Source organism: Heterodontus francisci, chromosome 9 (assembly GCF_036365525.1).
Source record: "Heterodontus francisci isolate sHetFra1 chromosome 9, sHetFra1.hap1, whole genome shotgun sequence".
Taxonomy (NCBI): Eukaryota; Metazoa; Chordata; class Chondrichthyes; order Heterodontiformes; family Heterodontidae; genus Heterodontus; species Heterodontus francisci.
Window position 1 is genome coordinate 72152755 of NC_090379.1, and position 23758 is coordinate 72176512.

At 43.2% G+C, this 23758-nt stretch overlaps 1 protein-coding gene across 4 annotated transcripts in view; it reads left to right on the forward strand.

Annotated features, from left to right (window-relative positions):
- Positions 1-23758, forward strand: part of ttc6 (tetratricopeptide repeat domain 6) — a 414842-nt gene that overhangs the window by 352411 nt on the left and 38673 nt on the right. For 3 of the 4 annotated variants that reach the window (XM_068039290.1, XM_068039293.1, XM_068039291.1), the window contains 4 exons: positions 574-784; positions 9083-9235; positions 12201-12371; positions 22921-23146. In XM_068039290.1, coding sequence (XP_067895391.1) covers positions 574-784; positions 9083-9235; positions 12201-12371; positions 22921-23146 — 761 coding nt within the window. The remainder of the gene's footprint in view (positions 1-573; positions 785-9082; positions 9236-12200; positions 12372-22920; positions 23147-23758) is intronic. The other variant, XM_068039292.1, reaches the window with a different exon arrangement.

Sequence of the window (23758 nt, forward strand, 5' to 3'; positions counted from 1 at the left end):
GAGCTGTGAGGCTGCGGTGCTAACCACTGCGCCACTGTGCTGCCCATATTGGTGTTTAAATGGGGCCCACACACACACCGTCCCACTTCCATTCCTGCTGCTATTGGCCACCAAACCTGTCTCCATGCCAGTTAAGGGAGCGCCCCCATGAAACCCAGGGCTAATTCAGGGCAGGTTCAGGATCTGAAAACAGTCCAGATTTCAGTTTCCTGCCCCCACAGGGAAAATTCAGCCCCTAGTGATATATTTTCAACTTTCTGCCTGGGCATAAAGCCACCTTTGTGAAATCAGTGGAAATGAAATTTGGGCAGTTACTATCACTGACAGCTGATCTACAACTCCATTATGATGCCTGGGCAGGAAGATGAAAATCTACCCGATTAACCTTTTAATGGCAATTGATATTCTGTACTATTAATAGGTTTTATTCTTTTGTTTATGGAAGGATTAAAGATCTAAAGTACACTACTGCTCAGTGTAAATTTTCCAAGTTCATTGCACCTTTAAATATAGATAATGTAACATCACTGCAAAGAATGAGCAACTTTTTTTATTGTATGCAATGTGTTTGAGACTTCACTATTTAGAAGAAGCTGTAAACAGTTTCAGCCAAGCACTGAAATTGGACCCATTTTTCGCGGATGCATATAATGGACGTGGAAACGTATATATGGATTCTGGTCATGCAGCTGGAATAAAGCAAGCACAAAAAGACTTTGTTCGAGCACTCCATCTAAATCCTAAATGTGTGAAAGCTAGACTCAATCTGGGATACAACTTTCAGGTGAGGAGGATGTGTATTTTATGTATGAAGTTTCTTTTGTAATATAAAAGAGTTTAACTCTAGATGCCCTTTATATTCACCAAAATTTATGTAAGAAGGCTTTTTTAAAAAAATATTATTGTTCATCATCCTTAAAGAAGCAATAATCCAGCAAGGAAATAGACAAAATATGGTTACAGAAACATAGGGCAGGATTTTATAGTCCCGCCGTCAGGAGTGGAACATGGCACCGTTCCCCACGAGGCCCACATGCAGCCACTTTACATATTGGCATCCCCCCCCTCCCTCCCCCAAATCACGTGGTGGGGTGGGGTGGGGGGGGTGGGGGTGGGGGTGGTGCGACCTCGACGACGCTGTTCACAGTATCGCCTGTAAAGGAGCAGGTGCTGGTGCCATTTTTAAAAGGCTTCCAGCCCTGCAAACAGTACACCATAACAGAGTTCACCGCTTCACCCCTCCCCACACGCATCACACTGCAAAGTTCACCCCTTTCCCCACCCCATACCTGAGGGCAAAGTTCAACCCTATCCCCCCACCACCATACCCATCAGAGTACAGAGTTCACCCCATCCCCCACCTTGGTGGCACCAGCTTTCCCTGAAATGGAAAGTCAAGGCGCGCGAGTGCTGCACATCACGCTGAAGATCGGGAACTGAACCTAAGATTGCTGCAGTTTGCATTTTAATTCATGCAAATTTATAATTGGCATACGTTAAATTGGGTCCCATCGCAGAGTGGCTGCCACAGAGCTTCCCCGCTGCCGGGAAGATCAGGCTCGGCAGTCCTGGAGTCAGGTTTCATGGTGGCTGCTGTTGCTCTAATTTTTGGGCAACCCTTCGCCACGGAACCCGACGTTGGGCTGGGAACAAAATCCAGCCCTTAAGCTCAGTTATTAACTGCAAGGCAAGAATAGGGACACAGCTAAACACAGGAAAGCAAACAAGTCAGAGGGAATACAGCGGAAGTAAGTTTCAAGGGAGTAAGACCAGGATGGATGGCCTCTACTTTAATGCCAGGAGTATTACAGGTAAAATGGATGAGTTAAGGGCAAGGATTGACACGTGGAATTGTGATATAATAGCCATCATGGAGACATGGTTGAGGGAGGGGCAGGATTGGCAGCTCAATATCCCAGGATATAGAATCTTCAGGCGAGACGAGGGGGGGGGTGTAAAAGAGGAGGGGGCATTGCAATATTAGTTAAGGAGTCAGTTACTGCAGTAAGGAGAGATGATATCTTGGAGGGGGCATCAAATGAAGCTTTATGGGTTTAGGAATAAAAAAGGGACAGCCACATTGCCGTGTATTTATTATAGACCCTCAAATAGTCAGCGGGAAATTGAGGAGAAAATATATGCGCAATTCGCAGAGGTGTGTAAAAATAATAATAGGTTCATTATATTAGGTGATTTCAACTTTCCCAAAAGAGTTTGGGATAGCCATCGTGTTAAGGGCTTGGATGGAGTGGAGTTCTTAAAATGTAGACAGGAGAACTTTTCAGCTCAATATGTAGAGGATCCAACAAGGGAGGGTACAGTGCTGGACCTAATTCTGGGGAATGAAGCCGGACAGGTGGTTGATGTGCTGGTGGGGGACCATTTTGGTGATAGCGACCACAACATGGTACAATTTAAGCTTGTTATGGAGAAAGAAATAGACAAGTTGCAAAAAAAGGTTTGGATTGGGAGAGAACGAATTTTAGTAAAATAAGGCAGGATCTGGCCAAGGTAGACTGGAAAGAGTTACTTGTCGGGAAATCTACAGAAGAGCAGTGGGGGGCATTCAAAAAGGAAATGGGGAGGGTACAGGCCCAACATGTTCCCTCTAGGGTAATAGGTAGGAGCAAAAAGCCCAGAGAACCATGGATGACCAGAAACATCAAGGGTATGATGAGAAGGAAAAGAGAGGCTTTTAGCAAATACAAGGAGAGCAAATCAATGGAAGCATTAGTGGAGTACAGAAAGTGTAGGATGGAGCTTAAGAAAGCAATTAGGAGAGCAAAGAGGGGATATGAGAAAGCTCTGGCTGGTAAAAGTAGGGAAAATCCCAAGATATTCTATAAGTGTATCAATGGGAAGAGGATAACCAGGGAAAGAGTAGGGACCAAGGGGGAAATTTGTGGGTGGAGTCAGAGGACATTGGTAGGGTGTTGAACGAATACTTCACATCTGTCTTCACCCGAGAATGAGGATGCAGATATGGAACTGAGAGAGACTGTGAGGTTCTTGAACAAGTTGTCATAGGGAGTGACAAGGTATTGGAGGTGCAGGCTTAAAAGTGGACAAATCTCCAGGTCCGAACGATTTGTGTCCCAGGATGCTGTGGGAGGCGAGGGTGGAGATTGCAGGATGTGATTGCACTGGAGGGGGTGCAGAGGCGATTCACCAGGATGTTGCTATGAAGAGAGGTTGGATAGGCTTGGGTTGTTTTCGCTGGAGCAGAGAAGACTGAGGGGTGACCTGATCGAGGTGTACAAGATTATGAGGGGCATGGACAGGGTGGATAGGGAGCAGCTGTTCCCCTTAGTTGAAGGGTCAGTTACGAGGGGACACAAGTTGAAGGTGAGGGGCAAGAGGTTTAAGGGGGATTTGAGTAAGAACCTTTTTACCCAGAGGGTGGTGACGGTCTGGAATGCACTGCCTGGGAGGGTGGTAGAGGCAGGTTGCCTCACATCCTTTAAAAAAGTACCTGGATGAGCAATTGGCACGTCATAACATTCAAGGTTATGGGCCAAGTGCTGGCAAATGGGATTAGGTAGACAGGTCAGGTGTCTTTAATGCATTGGTGCAGACTCGATGGGCCGAAGGGCCTCTATGATTCTGTGGGGGTAGGGTGTGGGAGGGGGTGGGGTGTGGTTCCGTGGCAGCAGCTAAATTTAACGTCTGGTAAACCCAGATGTCTTGCTGAATTTAATGCTAGGACCCAATTTAAACTTATTTTCTCTGCCAGCCAGATTAAGAGGTTGTCTGTTGGAGGGTGGGGGATGGGTGGTGGTGATAGGCCTGCAGCGGCCATCGGGAGAGGTTTTGGTCATTGAGAGATAGGCCGATTGTGGGGCCCGATCACTGGGTTGGTTACAGGTAAACTTGGTGGGCTGGGGTGGGCGGTGGGGCGGTGGTAGTGTTGGAGGAAAAGGAAGAGTTGGGGTCAGATTTCCAATGTTTTTATTTTTAACCAGCCACCCAGTCAGGAGGCTTAAAATTATGCCCATATAGGATGGCGGGCACAGACATGATGGGCCAAAGGGTCTGTTTCTGTGCTGTATAACTCTATGATTCTATAGTGTTTGGCCGCCTCCCATACACTGGCCTAGAATGGAAAGTCTACAAGAAAGGCTTGTTTGGAAATTGGAGAATTTAATTTAAAAATAGTGTGATGTTGAAGAAACATTTACTGGAACTGCATAACAACTTGCATTTACAAAGCACCTTGGGATGTTTGTCTCAGAGGTGTAAAGAAAAATATGGATGCTGAATCAAGCAAGGAGATATTAGGAGGGATACACCCAAGCTTGATCAAAGCGGTGAATTTTAAAAGGAGGGTGTTAAAAGGAGAGGGAGCTGGAGGAGTTTGAAAGCAGGGAATTCAAGAGTGTGGAATCTCGGTTGCAGAAGGTAAATAGAGGGGATGCTGTTGGAGATTTTGTTGCTCAGAAGGAGGTTACAGAGATAGTAGTGAGGCAGAAGCCATGGAGGGATTTAAACACGCATATAGATGGAGCTTTACTCTGCATCTGATCTGGAAATGTTAACACTGCAAAAATTTGATATATTCTGTTTCACAGATTAGCCGTTACTCTTCTTTAATTCATTACTTTCACCAAGGTAAAATTGCTACACTGTGGAAGATATCTACATGGTGTTGATATCCAAGAAAAGAACTCTCTCGCTAAACCAAAAATAAATTGCTGTCTAAAAACCTTATTAAAACATAGGTTAGCAGCTGTAATCAACTCTTGGGCCGAAATTTCAACTTGACAAAATCGGGTGTCCGTGGAAGTGGGTGGACGGTAAAATGGCGGGTGATGACTTTGGATCTGGTGTCCGACGTCATGACGCCAGAACGCCATTTTACGCTCGGACTGCAGGTGCGATGGGAACTCCGCCTGCCATCCAATTAAAGGCCAACTGATGTAATTAAAAAGGCAATAGACTGCAATTTTATGCCCCTGTGCCATTTTATGGTATGCGCACAGGCCACATGGGGGGTGGTCAGAGACTCGGCAGGTTTAAATGAGTGTTAACAGTTCTGCCAATGAAAGCGTTTTGTAAGTTCCATGTCTTTAAACTAATATTATATTTAAAATTCTGGGCTGATATTGCTGGCTCACTTGTGTGAGTGATACTCCTGGCAGGACCATCGATGTTAACATTTCTACTGGTGGAGTGGTGGGGTGGGGCGGGCGGAAAGGATTGCCTTTCCTCGCAGCAATCAGTACAAAGCTCCCCCATTACATTTTTGGCACACTGCTGTCATGGGCATTGTCCATTCTGGAGGAGGGTCTTCCAGCGAGGAAGAGAATTGGAGAAGGAGGGACAGGCGGCCAAGGACATCAGCGACCCACTGGCTACCTGGAGATGCAGCCTGGTAATGGGGGAGGAGCAAAAGGCCACAGAATGAACCAGGCGCAAAGACCCACGAGGAGACGAGGCTACCCAGTAGGCAGGATATACTGGCAGTGATTGTGCTTCCTACAGATGTCTGAGCACCAATGTCTTAGAAGACTGCACCTGTCTCAAGAGACTGACATTACTGTGTGAGATGATGACAGCAGAGGTCAGCTCCAACTGCGTGGGTGGCCAACCGATGCCGGTGGCTTTCACGGTCACAGTCGCTCATTCCAGGCTGCCACAGGAGATATGTGTGGCATCTCACAATCATCTGCTCATCACTGCATAAAGATTGTAACTGATGCCATATTCAGGAGGGCCAACCAATACATCATTGATATGGAGAATCAGGCTGAAAGAACCAGAGGCTTCAGTGCCATCGCTGAGTTCCCCATGGTCCAAGGAGTCATTGACTGTATTCATATGGCCATCAGGTCTCCTGCAGGCCAGTCAGGGGCCTTCATTAACCAGAACGATTTCACTTGCTCTATGGCCAACTTGTCGGTGACCACCACAAAAGTATATTGCAGGTGTGTGCTCGTTATCCTGGCAGCAGTCTCCGACACTTCCAGCTGCCACTGCTTTTTAACCCCCGAGTGCCTGCAAGGATAGATACTTGGTGACTGGGTTACCTGCTGAAGAGTTGACTCATGGCATCTGTGTAGAACGCACAGACTGAGGCCGAAGAATGCTACAACGCGAGCCATGCAATGACAAGAGTCACCATTGGTTTGCTTAAGATGAGATTTAGGTGCCTAGACTGCTCGGGTGGCGCCCTTCATTACTCACCAGCAAGACATATCTTGGATTGTGGTTGTCTGCTGCACCTTACATAACCTGGCGCTGCAGAGGTGGGGCGGGGAAGGCCCTGGCTGCTGAGGACATGGTAGAGCATGAGGCATCCTCAGATGAGGAGGGTGAAGGGTTTGACAAAGAGGAGATGCAGCCACCTGTACAGCCTAGGAAACCACTTGGAGGTTCTCAGGAGTTGGGTGCCGGGGAGGCTCGGTAATCTGTAATACTCGGGCATTTCTCCTGACCTGCAGTTAATCAGCCATCTAGTCTGGCAACAACGGGCGTGCAAACCACACTGCAGGCATTCACATCTGCTGGAACCCCATAACTACTCACCCGTCAGTGCTTAAAGCATTGGCGATGGTCCATCTTTTCATCTCAAACACCATGGTCCACTTCTGCAACCTCCCCCAAGTCTCCATATCACACAAATACATATTGCTATGCACATCATTTAATTGAGACATTCATAAGCAAAAAGAGAAATTTAATAAAGTTTATGTGAGCTAATCCGATATTAACATTAATCAAAATCACACCAGTGAAACTAAAGTGCTCTTATAGTGATTGCTTAAATCTTTTCCGAGCGCTCCTACGTGTCGATCCCCCTTCGCTGCCAGTTACAGCGGAGGAAGACGGCTGATCAGGCTGCCTCGTGGCTTGGGTTGACCTTGGTGGCTATCCTCTAGCTGCCCAAGGCCATGAGGACCCCAGCACATTGGGATGCATACGAGGAGTGTCAGGAGCACACTCTGTCATCCTGGCAATTTGAGACACTGGTGTCAATGGCAGAGGGGCTGAGGAGCCACTGTCCGCATCAGGAGCGCCCGGAGAGGAGCCCCCAGATGCAGACTGCTGTTGCTCCTCTGCTGTCACGAGGCACATTTAGGACTCCTTGCTGACCTGAGAAGGATGAGAACCTGGATGAGACTTCAGGTGCCCCATCTCTCTCTCTCATGTTGACACTGATGCATAGAGCCCACTGGCAATGCAATGGTGTGCAAGTTTGCGTGCATTTCCGACAGCCACTGTTTGGTCTACTGGAGCTGGCTCTCCAAGAGAGTTGCCAATCTTTCAATGGAGCAAGCAGATGAGAGGGACATGGCAGCACTCATGGCTTGGATGGACTCCTCCACAGTCTAGTATCTCTGCCAGATCTTCATGCACTTCATGCTACACCTGCAGCATCTTCCGCCTAACAGAGGACTCCAGATGCTCAGCATCGGCCTCGGGCTCAGTACTCGTCTGGTCTCCCAGTCCTCAGAATATCAGACGCCTCGGCTGAAACTGTCTCCAACATCTGTGCGGTGCTAGAACTAGGTTTTGACCACAAATTTCTATGCGCAATTTGCCCAACCAAGGTGACTATATCTGAGCTGGTGATCGTTGAGGGGCAAGGATGTGTTGCTGCACCCTCTGAGGTCCCCTGCTCCTCCTCAGAGGTGGTCGGATGTCCCCTGGAGATGTCGTCTGGCAATAGTTGGGATTCACCTGCAGTAGAAAACAGAAAGATCAGATCTATGTGACACTATAGGACTGAAGGACACATCTTTGGCTGCAGTTTGGCCAGGTGTCTGTGGCTTTGAACGGACGACCAACTTTCATGACTGTCTGTTACTGCCCCCGCCCCCATAATTTGGGGAACTCGCCCTCCTGTCCAGGTACTCCAGCTTCACTGTCTGCAATTGACCAGCCTCCGTGGTAACCAGCCAGTAGCAGTGTCTCCTCCTCCACAGCTGTAGAATTGCCAGCACGGGACCACCACCACTGGTCCGTGCCCTTTCACAGGCATTCTGGGCCGTCTTCTCCTGTGTAGACACATGAAAATCATTTCAGTTATTGTACCTGAAAGACTACCCACTCATTACTCTTGCTGCATGCTGCCTCCAGGACCATTGTCATGCAAATGTTAGACTGGCACATCTGCACCCTTGTGTGGGTCAGATATGCCAGGTACATGCCCCACGACAGATCGGCCGCCATTCACTCCATCTGGAGAGCTTCTACTTTCCAACGCCAACACCTGCATATCCATCCATCGGAGTACAGAGGACTGAGGTTTGCCACTCACCCTGGCAGAGCAGAGAAGGTCGTTGACCCGCTTGTGGCACTGTGTCCAGGTTCTCCTCACAACCCTATGATGGCTGACCTCCTCTGCAACCTCCATCCAGGCCTTCCTGGTAAGCTGGAGAGGCCTCTTCCTTTTGTCCTGTGGGAAGAGGGCCTCTGGCCTTGCTTCAGCCAGCTGGAGGAAGACAGGTAGGGAGTCGTCAGTGAATGGTGCGACCACCCCGGTTGTTCTCTCCGTCATGGCCACAAGTGGGTACTGGTCCTCTAAAGCGGTCACAGTGGGATGTCTTAGGGTCTGGTGGGTCAACTGTACAGTCAAAAGCAAGTTCAGTTATGATCAGATTGCTTCAGACTGTCCTTACTTTTGCCTCCTGTTGCTCTTATTTTCCTTCGAGGTGCTGGCAGCCAGTTTAAATGGCTGCCAGCACCTTCTTCCAGCTCTTGCCCTACCCCTGCTGATACCGACCTTCCCGCCCATGCGTGCTTTTTTTCCCCAGAGGTCTGCCGGCAGGCCGCTAATTAGATAGTTAGTGCTCAATCATGGCGGCAGCTAGGTCAGAGTGGGAGCACCTTCACCACCCACTTCCCATATCGCAAACCCACCTGGTCCCGTAAAATTCCGGCCTTAGTTTAGAGAGTTCTGAAATTATGAATGACACTACTGATAATACATTTCTAGAACTAAATGCAATTTTAAAAATACCTCAACTGCAAAAGCAGCCTCCACTATATAGCAAATGTAATACAATATGAATTGAAAAAGAAGGATTTTTCTTTTTAAAATAGGTGACTACATTAAATAAATGACAACTTTCCCCTTCAGGTATTGGGAAGATTTCAGAAAGCGTGGGATCAGTTTACAGTTGCAATCGATATTGATCCAACGTTTGAAGATGCTTATGAAGGTCGAGCAGTGATCAATCTTCAAATGAACAATACCTTTGGAGCATTTCAGGATATCAATTCTGCGTTGAAGGTATACTCAAGAATATAGCCTGAAACTTTTCAGAACTCCATAAAAGCACAATTCGAAAAGTATGTTTTCAAAAGGAATGCTGCGCTAGGTTAACAGCTTTGGTCTCAACTCCAGAGTCAGATAGCAGGACCAATTCACACTTATTTCACTTGTAACTAGGAAAGTGAAATGGGAAGAGTACTTACTGACCTGATTGTCACAATGGTGCAAGGACCTGAATAATCCAGGTGTCTGCCTGCATCAGGCAGAAACAGCTTTAGGATACCACTGCAATTTTGACAGGACAAAGAGAAAAGATCAGGACAACTGCACAACTGGGTGCTAGAGGAAGTGCCATGTTGTGGCAGTGTTCTGCCCAAGAGGAGGTACTCTGCTCTTTTCTCCATGCAAAAGAGATGAGCATGACTAGGGAAGAGCGTATATGAGGTGGTTTCCCATTGCCTTCAGTAGAGGAAGTAAACCAGGCCTATGTTTTTTTTAAAAAAGTGGCTGGAATTTTATGCCCCTCTACAAGAGCGGCTGGAGGCAGGGGTGCCGTTTCTTGACGCCTTCCCACCCCACTGCAATTTTATGGGGCGGTGGCAACAAGAATTGGCCCGCCCACCCCAGGCCAATCAAGGTCCTTAAGTAGCCAAATAACTGCTACTTAAGGGCCTCATCGGGCACCTGGTGCCCCACGGAAGCCCGCCCCCCACCCCTCACCACAGCCCAACCACCGCCACTGCACAACACTACCCCCCCCCCCCCCCCCCACCTCACTGGGACCCAGCCAATTGTCCCCGGCAAGGGTCCAAAAACTTACCTTGGTTCCGGGGCCATTGTCCCTCTTGCTTCTGTTGGCTGGGTACTGTCCCAGCAGTGGCCACTGCTCCAGGTGGCACTGCTGGGACTGAGAGCTGCCGGCCCACTGTTTGGCTGGCAGCTCCATTAGGCGGGACGTCTGCCTCAGAAGTCCTGTCCAAAGCCAATTAAGGGCCTGCGGAGCGCAAAATCCCAGCATGGCTTCCCAGGCCCGGTGGAGGCAGGTACGCCCCTGACATTTTGCCCAGTGGTCGAGGCCTCCCGCCCGATATAAAATTCCAGCCAGTGTCACTCACTAACATTTTGTTGCACCATTAAACAGATGTGCAAATTGCACCGATTATTCCAGAGCTGTATATTTTGAAGGAAACATGTTCCCTTGTTTGAGGAAGCTGCAAGCATGGCTATACAAGAATGCTGACGGAGGGATGAAGGGGGGTAGTCAACGTAGCTGAAATTATCCACAGAACAGGATGTACAGAAATTGGATAACATACCTCAACTTTACCAAGGGCCCATGTGTTAGGAGGCTCCAGCTCAATCCTCAATCTGTCAATGCTGCTGCACCACCTTTTCAGGCTGGAGGAAACAATAGAGACCAGTGTGCCAATTGCAGCAGTGTAACTTTTGATCAAGCTGCTATTGGCGGTGACAAGGTCTCTTGTATTGAGGGCTTCGCTGAGGCCCATTGATTTCAGTCATAATTTATCAGGTGGACTATATAATTGGTGACTGATCTGCTGCGGCCTGTTTTTATCCAGACCAAAGTTTGAAAGTTACAGTTATATAATTACTTTTGTGGAAGTAACAGGGAAACAGTGGTGTTACAGGACTAATAATTCAGAAAACAAGTTCAGATTCCACCATGTAAGTTTGAGAATTTGAATTTAGTTTACAAGAGAGGCTGGAAATAGAAAGCTGTTATCAGTAAAAGTGATCATGCAGATGGTCATAAATGATCAACTGGTTCATTAATGTCTTTGGGGGAAGTAAAACAGCCATCTTTACCCAGACAGCCTATAAATGGGACTCCCATCCAACACCAAAGTGATGGGCAGTTAACTGCCATCAAAAGTGACCTAGCAAGCCATTCAATTGCATCAAATAAAATGAAGCCCCAATACCATCTTCTCTAGGCTACTAAATGCTGGCCTTTCCAACAATGCAACAACACAAGAATGAATTAAATGTGCTGTGGTTGTTTCACTACAAGATAGGCACAAAACAACTTTACTTTGATAGATGGTCCCCTGCTACTTTATTTAAAAAGGTCTTATTTTTAATGAAATTGATGCATCTCAAAAAAAGAGATGACAATAAGCATTTTCTGTATCGGTGATCAATATAAAACAATGCTGCAGACGGATTTCTGTGTTTTACAATTTTGGAAATTTTATTTTGGATGTGAAGTTAAGGAACAACTTACATGTTACCAAGTCTAGAGTCTCCAACTTGTGACCTGTATGTGTAGCAGTTCTGTGCCAGATGTGTCAGTTAGAAATGGCAGTTTAAAAAAAAAAATAAAAGGAAAGCATTAAAAATTATTGCTAGCTGAAAATGAAATTGCTTGTGATTAACATGATCTGTGTGATTGCCTAATTCTAAAGGCAACTGTTACTTACAACCTTTAAGCTGTGGGATAACTTTAGTTTCCTGCTTGATCAGTCAACATACTGTTTTGCCTTTTCATAATTAGGTATAGCAATTGTTTTTTTCTTATATATAATTTAGAGCAATGTACAATCTTGCTGCAGTTTCGATTAACTATTCAGCTTCTTGCAGAAAGGTTATAAAGCAAAGGAAGCAGGAAGAGGTAATCTGAATAATTGCGCTATTTGCTTCCATCACTGTTGTGGTGATACCACAGAAGTTTCTTCACTTTGCTGCATATTTGAATGCAGAACCTTGGGTCAGCTCAGCTATACAGTCCAGACAAGTCATTTACAGTGCCTACCTCCTGTCAGCATAGCTTAGAGCAGCTAACCAGTGCAGACCTCAAGTAATTATTACAACTTTTTTGTCTGCATGTCTCATTGGGTGAGCTATATCCCCCTTTTAATTAGCTTTGTAGCTATTAATGCTAATGATTAAAATGTTTTCAGTATTAATTAATACTGAATAAATTGACTTCTAGTAAATAAAAGTAATTTATTTCTTCTTTCAGATCAGTGCGTCTGCAAAGTTGTTTACAAACCGTGGTGTAATTAGCCAGTTCACAGGAGATCTACCCAATGCTATGAGAGACTATCAGAAGGCCGTAGCTCTTGATCCCACCTATTCACTGGCTTATTTTAACGCAGCCAACCTTTACTTTTACAATAGGCAATTTCCACAGGTACTGTAGTTTTACCAACGCTTAGATATTTTAAACTTTTAATGCATTACATCCACATTGCAGCTATTGAATAATGTTTCCATTTTTCATATAGGAAGTTTTAATTCATAGTGAAACATATTTAAAAGCTTACTGTATTTGTAAATGACTCATTTTTTTGGTTGTATCAGAAAGTAGTTTTTGAAGCAAGTAAAAGAATATGGGGAAGTTACAACATAGGAGAGGTTATAAAAAAATACCCAAGTGTAAATTATAGTTTGAGTCACTGCCAATGCATTGAGTAAAATTACACAAGTAGAAAACTGCTATGCATTGGTAGTTTTCTTAAGTATCTAATTAGTGAAATCATATTTCCCCATCCTTGCTAGTGATGACCCTTTCATCCTATATGCATTTATGTTGTGTGTCTAATTTTCAAATATGAACAACGTAATCCATCTGTTTAATTGGTATAAATCCATAGAGTTGTATGCACGACAGAAAGCTTGTATAGGATCTGATGGATTTAACAATTCTGAAACACCTTCTCGTAAGTTACCAGGTATCCAACTGATTATTATCGATCATGTGGAATAATTACTAAACTGGTCAACTTGGGCTTGAAATTTAATGAGACTTTTAATCAAACATTTAATAGTCTTTTAAAAGAGGAATGGAAGCTGAATGTTTGTTTATTTACTTCCACCCCAAACATTGAAAAACATAACTATTTGCTTTTCCATTCTTTGTGGCAATGGAAATGTTAACCATTGAACTACTGAAGTGGTAATTTGTAATGTCTAACCTTTTCCTGCCCAAAACATTGTATAATAAATCAAATAAATCCAGTTGGGCATCATTGTTTTCCTTTCCACACCCCCATGTTCATGATACCAAAAGGAAGTTTACATCACAAAACATTTTTCCATTTTAGGCATCCAGAGTTAACACTTGGGCATCCCCAAGTCAAGTGTAATACAGGCAGAAGCACTCGACTTTACTTCAATAGATTGTTAATGGAAAATACAAAAGAGCACCCTTTTCTGCATGTCATATCTCTTCAAACCCCCACACTTTTGTGCATTTACTCAACTTCTATAACTAGTTCATGTTTCCTGGCTTCTTCAATGTTGGTTAGCTGGCGAATTGTCCATTCTTTTATCTGAATTTGCTGTGGGAAGATAGCAAAGATGTTTAACAGTCAGTCCCATGAAATTTTAGAAGCTCTTCAAAAAGAGCTGTTGCTTAGCTAACCACCAACTTGTACCAAAATTACAAATCTTATTTATTTTAGTATTAGTTTGAGTAACTATTACATGCATTATGGGTGTGAAAAATGTTTGTTGCTCCAGCATGAGTATTTGTGTGTTTGTCATTCATATTGACAAGTCCTTTCACAGCCCCAAGTTTGAAGCCAGAGCCGAGACTAGCTATGAATTTCTGCAACTATAAGTGCAATTTTTCTTTTAGAAAAGTTAACTATTTTCAGATGAGTTAGCAAATACTTGAGTTTAAGATCTTCAAATTAGCTTTCTGAAGATAGATACAAAGAAGCACATTTAAATGAAAATGGCAATATTACTGAGAGTCATTTGTTCAGCAATTCACATAGCCAGATCCTGCTGTATCTTAAATTAAAAAGCAAATCTTGCATTTACCATTACAAAACTCTAATGTACCTGCTCTATAGGTAATCTTTTCTTTCTCCTATTTTTCCTTTTGGCAATAGTAAATAGCTCATTGTCAGTAGATGATTTCTGAGAAAGTGGCCTGGATCTGCCTTTAAGGACTTCCTCAGTCTTTTTCTTACTGTGCAGTTTGAGAGACGTTGATAGCGTTGGATCATTTTGAACAGCATTTTCATTTATTGTAGTGGCATCTGCAGTACTGGACTTATAAATCTGTTCAGTCCCTTGCAAAGTCACATTTAGAGGACTTTCTTCAAGGATTGTTGAGAGCATTGCTCCTCTAAAAGATGTAGACTTGCTTGACATTCTTGTGCTCCATTGTTTGACTCCTGTTTTGCTATTGGCACCACTTACTATTTTAGGCTTCGTATTCTCAGGACTTGGGGACATTTTCTCAAAGCTTTCAGAATTGGTGTTTGCAAATTTAGATACAGGAGAGATAGTTGACATTCCAGATTTGGACGAGACTGATTCATAAAGCAGCCGTTGTGTTTCAAAGTCATCATATTCTATTCTGGATAGCTCTATATTCTTTCCCACTGAGTTCTCTCTATTTTCAAAAGAGAATTCTTCAGGAGTGCTACATTTCACAGGGGATGTATGCCCAGCTCTCAATATCTTCACGTTTATGAAAGGCACTTCTTCTTCAGACATACCTTTGATGGCAAAGGACAGAACACAAGAGATGTAGTTTAAAAAAGGAAATAAAATGCATGGGCCCGGAGTTTCCACTTGATTGCTGAAGAAACCAGCACAAAATTTGTCCAAAATCAGCATATCTAGTGCAACAGATTGCGGAATTTGCTTTCAGTGCAATTCCAATGTGGTATCTTTTGTGCTAGATTTATTAAGACAATCATGCTGGAAAGCCCTGCTCACAAAGTTGGCCACACCCCCAGGGTGAATTAATCATCAATGGGAATTTCTGCTAATTGCAGTTGTTTGTGGGCCTTCAAAAAGACTTTAAAAATTAAGCTGGCTCTTTTTAGTGCCAAGGACAGTAAAAAGTAAGTTCAAAACTTTTGAACGTAATTTGTTTAACTTTATTAAGATACTGACTACCACACTTCAACTGGAAAATTTTGTCATGTATTTAAAAAACATACTCAACAGTCAGCCAACACGGTTGGTGTTGGGGGAATGGGATGCAGTGTGGTGAATGGGGAGTCCCTCAACAGGGTGCCCTGTGGCTGCTCTCACACCTAGGCAGGCAGGGAAGACCTCTTGGCATGCCTGGAGCACTGGCCTCCCGGTCTGCTACTAGGTCCTCCTCCAGGCACGGGAAACTGGAGGCCAACTCGATAATCCCATTCGGCCTTCTTTAATTGGCCTTAATTAGGCCTTTAATCACTAAAATTGGCTACTTGCCATATGGGGGTGGGTAGCCCTGCCAGCCCCAAACCCACCTCTGCAAAAATGGCCACCACCAGGAAACCAGCACGGCAGCCTGCGCCAGTATTTTCAAGCCCTGTCCATCTCTGTTCCCACCCCTTAAGTATCTATAGAACAGTTCTAGTATCACAGGAGTTCAAAACACCTGTTTTTTAAAAAATTCTTTCATGGGATGTGGGCGTCACTGGAAAAGCCAGCATTTGTTGGCCATCCCTAATTGCACCTGACACCTGAGTAGCTTGCTCGGCCATTTCAGAGGGCAGTTAAGAGTCAACCACATTGCTGTGGGTCTGGAGTCATAAGTAGACCAGCCCAGGCAAGGACGGCAGATTTCCTTCCCTAAAGGACATTAGTGAACCAGACAAGTTTTTACGACAATCTATGATAGTTTCATGGCACCATTACTGAGAGTAGCTTTCAATTCCAGATTTTTCATTCATTGGCTAAATTTATACTCCCCCAGCTGCCATGGTGGGATTTGAACCCATGTCCCAGGGCATTAGCCTGGGCCTCTGGATTGCTAGTCCAGTGACATTACCACTACACCACCATCTCCCCCATTTCAGTTTCCTCTGCTGCCTCTATAGATAGTCACCAACTTATCTCTTTCTGTATTATTGCTATATCTTCAGCTGCTTCTTGGGCAACCACATTCTAGAATTTTGAATCCAGAAATCCATCATCCTCTCTGACACTGAGTGTGTCAAATTACTGAGGATCACAGAGATCCTTTGCTCCAGAGGCTCAATTTTCCAACATTTTTTGCAAATCTCAAGTCTCTGGATACACTGAGGATCCATGATAGTCCATATAATCTCACTCACCATGAGATTTCAGTGTACTGTCCTTTTTATGTCCATCTTAAAAAAGGGTAGTTAGTTTTTATTTTTTGAGTTCAGCCTATTATTTCACAAAAATATAAATTTTAGGAGGAAAGCTATCCAATGACATCTCATGGCTAAACTCCACACTTCTGACCCTTCACATTTCACTGGCTTCCCAGAGAAACAGGAGAAACTGACTGTTTGGGGGTTTTACTCATGGAATCAATGTCCACTAACAAGTTGCCAATGTCATGTTAAATTAAAAGCATTTCCTTACCAATAATCTATTCTATAACACATTTCTGGCATAAGATAATAAAATTGCCAGATATAGTAATGTAATCTTTTCAGCAATTATTCAGATGTACTTTTTTAAAAAACACTTGTATGACACAGCTTTAAATCCATGTTTAATATCCACCTTTTTCAGTGTAGCTTATTTTAAGTGAGGCCTGTTTAAGGCTGCAGATTGAAAGTAATAAAGGGGCACAGTTCATTGTTTGGGCTTCAGGAAACTTAATTTACACCATAAATAATGGATTTCAAAGCTTTTTGAAAGGCTTATAGTTGAAGGGTTTTCAAAAACATGAAATAAAATTTCAGTTAACATTGACTTTGCAGTGTTCTACTTATATCAAAATATTTATTAACTTACAATAACAAATGTTATGATAAAAATATTATATTTTAAATAAAAGCAAAATACTGCGGATGCTGGAAATCTGAAACAAAAACAAGAAATGCCGGATTCACTCAGCAGGTCTAGCAGCATCTGTGGAAAGAGAAGCAGAGTTAACGTTTCGGGTCAGTGACCCTTCTTCGGAACCCTTGAAACGTTAACTCTGCTTCTCTTTCCACAGATGCTGCCAGACCTGCTGAGTGAATCCGGCATTTCTTGTTTTTGTTTATATTTTAAATATACCATTTCGGTTAAACCTCCAAAGGCTAGATTAGTAACTAACCCTATTCTGTATAGTTTAGGAAATATGTAGGAAGATTCAGTTCATTCTACAAATTATAACTAAAACACAGTGCTGCAAAACAGTTTAAAATGCTTTCAGAATATAAATAGACTTAATATATTAGGTTTGTATTAGCTTGCTGTTAATTTCTTACCTGTTCAACTCACAATAAGCACAACCTACTCCAAACAAGCAAATTCTAACAGAACTCTACCTAATCATAAACTAAGAAAGTGCAGCTGTATTTCAAACCCTGATCACTAGGGAGTCCCTTCCAAGTAAACATTAGTGAATAGTCTCAAAGCTAAAGTTAAGCAGCTAATTTACAATCAATCTAATACATAATGATTAAAAACGTAACAAATTGTACCTAAATCAGGGTGAACATCATCCAGATTAGGTACAACCGTTTTGAAAGCATGACAGTTTTATATATGTCTTAAAAATTTTCATCTGTTTTAATGTCTAATAATTACAGCCAGGGTAATAATGACTATAATTCCCAAGGTATTCATTGTATTCCTGTGCTGGTCAACATTAAAATGTTATCATTTAACAGTGAGATTTTAGTATGGTCCTGTTTAAATAGAAGAATTTTCTTTAAATGTTGAAATGGGGATGATTGATTTAGCTTACCAATTTTCTGTTAATTAGCAGGTTTTCTTCAGGTTGATTTGCAAGGCATTTGTAATTTTGAGACACAGCTGTATAATATTGGTCCTTGTTAACAAATTGGGAACACAATAGAAGTTGTTAGTTGCTTGTGTTGTGTGTTAGATAATAACAACTTGCATATATAGTATTTTTAATGTAGTAAAATGGTTCAAGGCTTCACAGAAGTGTTGTCAAACAAAATCTGACACCAAACCACATATGGAGATAGGGCAGATGACCAAAATCTTGGTTAAAGAAGTACGTTTTTAAGGAGTATAGAGGGGTGGAGAGGTTGAGGGAGGGAATTCTAGAGTTTAGGGCCTCAGCAGCTGAAGGCATGGCTGGCAATGGCAAAACAACTAAAATTGTGGATGTGCGAGAGGCCAAAATTAGAGTACGATATCTCAGAGGGGTGTAGGGCTGGAGGAGATTACAGAAATAGTGAGGGATGAGGCTATGGAGGGAATTGAAAAGCAGGATGAGAATTTTAAAATTGAAGTGTTACTTGACTGGGAGCCATTGAAGATCATTGAACAAAGGGGTGATGGTGAATAGGGCTTGGTGTGAGTTAGGACATGGACATCAGAGTTTTGGATGAACTTAAGTTTATAGAGGGTAGAAGATGAGTGGCTGGTCAGGGGTTGTGTTGGAATAGTCAAGTCTAGAGGTAACAAAGGCATGGATGAGTGTTTCACCAGCTGATGAGCTGAGGAAGGGGTGGAGATGAGTGATGTTACGGAGGTGGAAATGTGATCTTAGTAATGGCACAGATGTGCAGTTTGAAGCTTATCTTGAGATCAAATACAACACCAAGGTTGCGAACTGTCCGGTTCAGCCTCAAACCTGATGGAGTTGGTGGCTGGGAATGGAAAATGTTGCAGGGAATTAAGATAATGGCTTCAGTCTTCCCAATATTTAGTTGGAAATGTTTGCTCATCTAGTGCTGGAAATCAAACAAGCAGCATGACAATTTAGAGACAGTGGAATGGACGTGACAGGGTGGTGATGAGGTAGAGCTGGTTATCATCCGCATACATGTGGAACCTGATGAATTTTTGTATGCTGTTGCTAAGGGCCAGCATGTAGATGAGAAATAGGAGGGGCCAAGGATAGACAGTAGATACCAATAATATACATATGAGTCAAATAGTACTAAACAAAATCACTCCTGAGAATAAAAATAAAATGATGCTAGAGAACGCTTGCAACCATGTTAACATAAATGAAACTATTATTTTTAGATATTTTTATATACATGGCAGACTCCTTGTTTGAGTATGTCCAAGCTGTAAATGATTTCTTCGTCTTCTGTGGATCCTTCCGTAACTGAAGAGTCTGATGCGGGATCAGCATTGATGTCCACAGAACTGGTTGTTCATATTGTCATTGTTGATGCTTGGGGGCACTTTTGCATCTGTTCTAACTCTGGCCTTCCTCTGGGCATGGCGGATGTTGTGAGTTTGGTGTAGATGATCCCCGAAACATGCCGAACCAAATTACAGTTTTTGCCTCCATGTGGGCTGGTAGGCTGCAGTGTTTTCCCAAGAGAGGTGGTCTGCAATGCAGAAGTTTATAAGGCTTTTTTTAGTTTGTCCTTGTATCGTTTGTACTGACCTTGATGTTTGCCCTGAGGCAGTTGCCATAGAAGATCTGCTTGGCGATTCTGTAATTATCCATGGTCTGCCCATCTAAGTTAAATTTTCTGGAGGGAGGTATCCATACTGTTTAGCCCAGCATGATAGAGGACCATCTTGTTAGTGATTTTGTTCTGTCATCAAATTCTCATGATGGACCTCAGGTGTCTTTGGCGAAAGCGTTCCAGAGCTTTGATGTGGCACTTATAGCTGACCTAGGATTCTGCACCATACAGCAGGGTGGTAAGGATAATGGCTTGGTAGAGTTTGATTTTAGTCTTCAGTTTAATGCCACGCTGCTTCCAGACACAATCTTGCAGTTAGCTGAGGGCAAAACTTGCTTTCTGTTTGTGTGCATGCATATCTTCTTCAGTATGGCATTCCTGGAGAGCAAACTACCAAGGTATGAGAATTTTTCTACAGTGTTAAGACTGGTGCCATCAACAGTTATGTCTGGTGTTGCATAGCATGTGCTTGGTGCTGGCTGAAACATAACCTTGGTCTTGGAGACCAAAGTTTTTGGCACCACTCGAGAATTTATTTGCCATAGTCTGGATGTCTTCATTGTTGTGGGCAGCTAGGGGCACAGTCATCTGCCTCTGTGACTTTGGAGGTCCACAGTCTGGAGAGATTGAAGAGCTTCCCTGAATGGAACCTAATGTTGATGCCTGCAGGCATGTCTCTGGTGGCTTCCTTAAGCATTGCAGCAAAGAGAAGATTGAAGAGTTTGGGAATCATGATGTATCCTTGCTTTACGCTGCTGATTACCACAAAGGGATTGGACATCTCAGCACAGGCACAAACATGTCCAACTAAGCCATTATGCAGACTGCACAGGATTTTGACAAACTTGTTCGGACATCCTAGCTTGGAGAGCAGGTGCCATAGACCAGGTCGACTCACACACTGTCAAAAGCTTTAGTTAGGTCTATGAACAGTGTATATAGATCCTGATGTTGTTCTCTGCACTTTTGTTGTTTGTAGCAAGACAAATACACCATATTGGTTGTACCACAGTTAGCCCTAAAACCATACTGTGATTCTCGGAGGACATTATCTATGAGGCTGCCTACTAGATAGCTTAATAGGACCATTGTGAGGATCTTTCCTGTGATTGAGAGAAGGCTTCTATGTATGACTTTGTTTCAGTAGTGCAAAGGATGACGGATAATGCAGCCTTACATTAGCCTTCTGTAACTTGCTTGGTAGGAGAATGAGCAGGAGCAGATCTGATAAAGAAAAATAGAGCAAATGGGAAGACACAATAGGTAAAGATATGGAGTGGATAGGACATTAGGGTATTGCAAGCAGAGACACGGGCAGAATTTTGAGTTTTGGTTCAGGAGCCCGACATCTGAGTCAAATGAGGGTCACAAACCTGCACTGTGTGGAAAAGAATCACCCGAATTGGCCATATAATGGCCAGAAGGAGGGCTCGCTGTCCAATTAAAGATGACAGGTAAACTCTCGAAGCTGGAGGGCCAACTGGAGGCCTTCCAGCTCAGAACGAGCAGCAGCCTGCAGTTCAGGTAAGAGACAGAGAGAGAGGGTGTCTCCATCTTGAAGTGCCTCTCTCCAACTTTTTAAACCTTTAAATTAAAAAATGGACCCAGCAGCCAGGCCATTATGGAGGGAAGCCACTCCTGTGGCCACAGCTGTGACCAGGCAGGTGGGGAGGGCCTCAAAGCGTGCCTGGAGCACAGGCCCTCCGGTCCACGGGGGTGAGGGGGGAGGTGGGGGGTCGGGTACGGGGCAAGCCAACTGGAAAATTTCAGTTGTCTTCTGACAAGCCTTTAATTACCCTTATTTGGCTACTTGCTACTTGCGGGTGGGTACCCCTTCTGACCCCCATCCCGCATCTGGGTAAATGGCCCGGGGATGGGATGGTGCCAGCAAACCAGTACGCCAGTCAGCAGTGTGAATTTTCTTGCCCGCCTGCCTCCATGTTCACACCCATATGAAGGCAAAAATTCAACCCATGATGCAGATAGGTGTGAGGGCTGGTTTTCAGGCAGAAACATGGGAGTCTATTTTAACTTGGCCAAATTGCCATTGAGAGGACACTAACAGCCTCAAAATGGAATCAGTAGACTTCAACGGTTAAAATCTGCCTGTGACGTAGGTGTGGGTAATTGTACAAGGCAAAGATATAGAGAAGTTTATAGGCTGAAAGTATGGTAAGAGAGGAATCACAGCCATAAATAGACAGATGTAATAGATTTAACAAAGATAGAGAGAAACAGAGGGTAAGTCAGAAAGTGGGCAAGAATGAATTATTGCAGTGAGATCAGCTGGGTGCCTGCTTGGCTTGTGCCATCAAACAAGTGCTTCATCTGTCCACAATCAATATCTGGACACTTGCAGTGCAACTCCACCTACTGAGATTGAATCTTTTATAATGAAAAAATCTTGGGACAGTGGAATATTTCCAGTATTTTCTATCAATGCTGACTTCAAAACTTGCAGTTCCTGTAACGTTTAAAAAGCCTTTGATTGTGGATCTTTTTGCATGTTTACAAAGCATTGAGATGGAACGATGCAATATATGCTGCCACAGAAATGTTATTGTATTGCTTGCATTTTACGTCATGTTAATGAACTTGACATGTTTAGTTCAGACAGAGTTTCCTCCTTAGAAATCAAGTCAGTGACTCTTTGAGCTACAGTTTGATGTATACTGTAGGGAAGGAATTACTGTAACCACAATGAGTCCAACTTTCTGACCTCTGGCAAAAATGGGGTTGTGCTGGCCCCAATCTTGGGCATGCCCATAGCTAAGGATTGGGCAACTTCACTCAATTTTCCAATATAAGCACTGCTTCCTATTTTGACCGCGCTAAAGGGGATCTTGACTTGCAACACGCTTGACTGGGGAATCAGAAAATTTGGCACCAGGGCAGAAGTTAAAGGGCTGCAGCGCAGCATAAAAGGAAAAGTTACGATGGGAACAGAAAATTTGATTAATGTACAATTTCCTCCACCAGTTTACTGCCCAAATGGTGGAGCTGGAAATTTTCCCCAGTGTCCTTACACTAATTTGCCTGACATAAACACTAGCTCCTGAGAGCTCCACAAAGCAATTTTGTTTCATTTTTAATCCTTCTACATCTAAAACAAACTATGCTTAAAATGTCAACTTAATAAAGGATTCTGGCATATTTAGATAGGTATGCAATCAGAAATATTCAAGAATTTCAATACCAAATATGGAATGGTATTTAATATTTGGCAGTTTTATTTCCTTATGGCTGATGGGATCTGCAACTGACAGTTTTGTCCTTTTGTAAAAAAGTGATTTATTGCTTATTTGAAACCTGATTAAATAATTACAGATGTGAAAAATTGTGCTAAATTTAAAGGCAGTCTACCAATAAAATGTAATCATTTTAAAGTATCTCAGTGCAATTATTTCGCAGGCTCATGACTACTACACCAAGGCAATTGATCTGCAACCAGGAGATGAATCTGCTTTGCTGAATCGAGCCATATGCCGTGTTTTGCTTCGGCATGCTAAAGAGGCAATGGAGGACTTTGAAGAAGCTATTAAACTTAGTCCTTATTCAGCTCACATATATTTCAACAGAGCAAACCTCTATGCCACTCTAAAACAGTACAAAGATGCTGAGAAAGATTATTCACAAGGTAAGATGAAAAATACACATTTTTACAAAGCATTTTGTTGAGTGACAGGTGTTGTAAGATGTACTGTAAAATTTCTAACAAACATCCCCAAGTCTATATTTAGGAAAAAAAAAAGAACTTTGCTTAAATGAAGTATTATATCACATAAAGGTAACTTTCATCTGCATATTATAAACTAAATTTATGTTTGTATGTAGGCTTTAGATAAGAGTCTTAAATTATTTCCTTGATGTAAAAAAAACCTGGATTTCTACTTTATGGTGTTACAACCAGGTGAGAAGGGGTCTAGGGGCTCCCTCTCAGCCTTTGCCTGGTTTAACCGCAACAGGGTTTCATTTTAAAATACCCTGTTTTTAGCTACCCCTCAGTTCACTGCTCCAATTGTAAGGCAAAGAAATCAGACAGGTTTCCTTAGATTTAAACAAGAAAGGTAGAAGTTTATTAATCTTAAACTCTAATCCGGTTAACAACTACGACTATGAGTCTTGACCACGTTAACATGCATATGTGATAAATACACACGCAGATAGAGACAGAAAGCGTAGAAAAGAATGAAGGGTAAAGGTTTAAGGCAATATCTGTTAGTTACTTACAGTCCTTTAAGTTCAATGT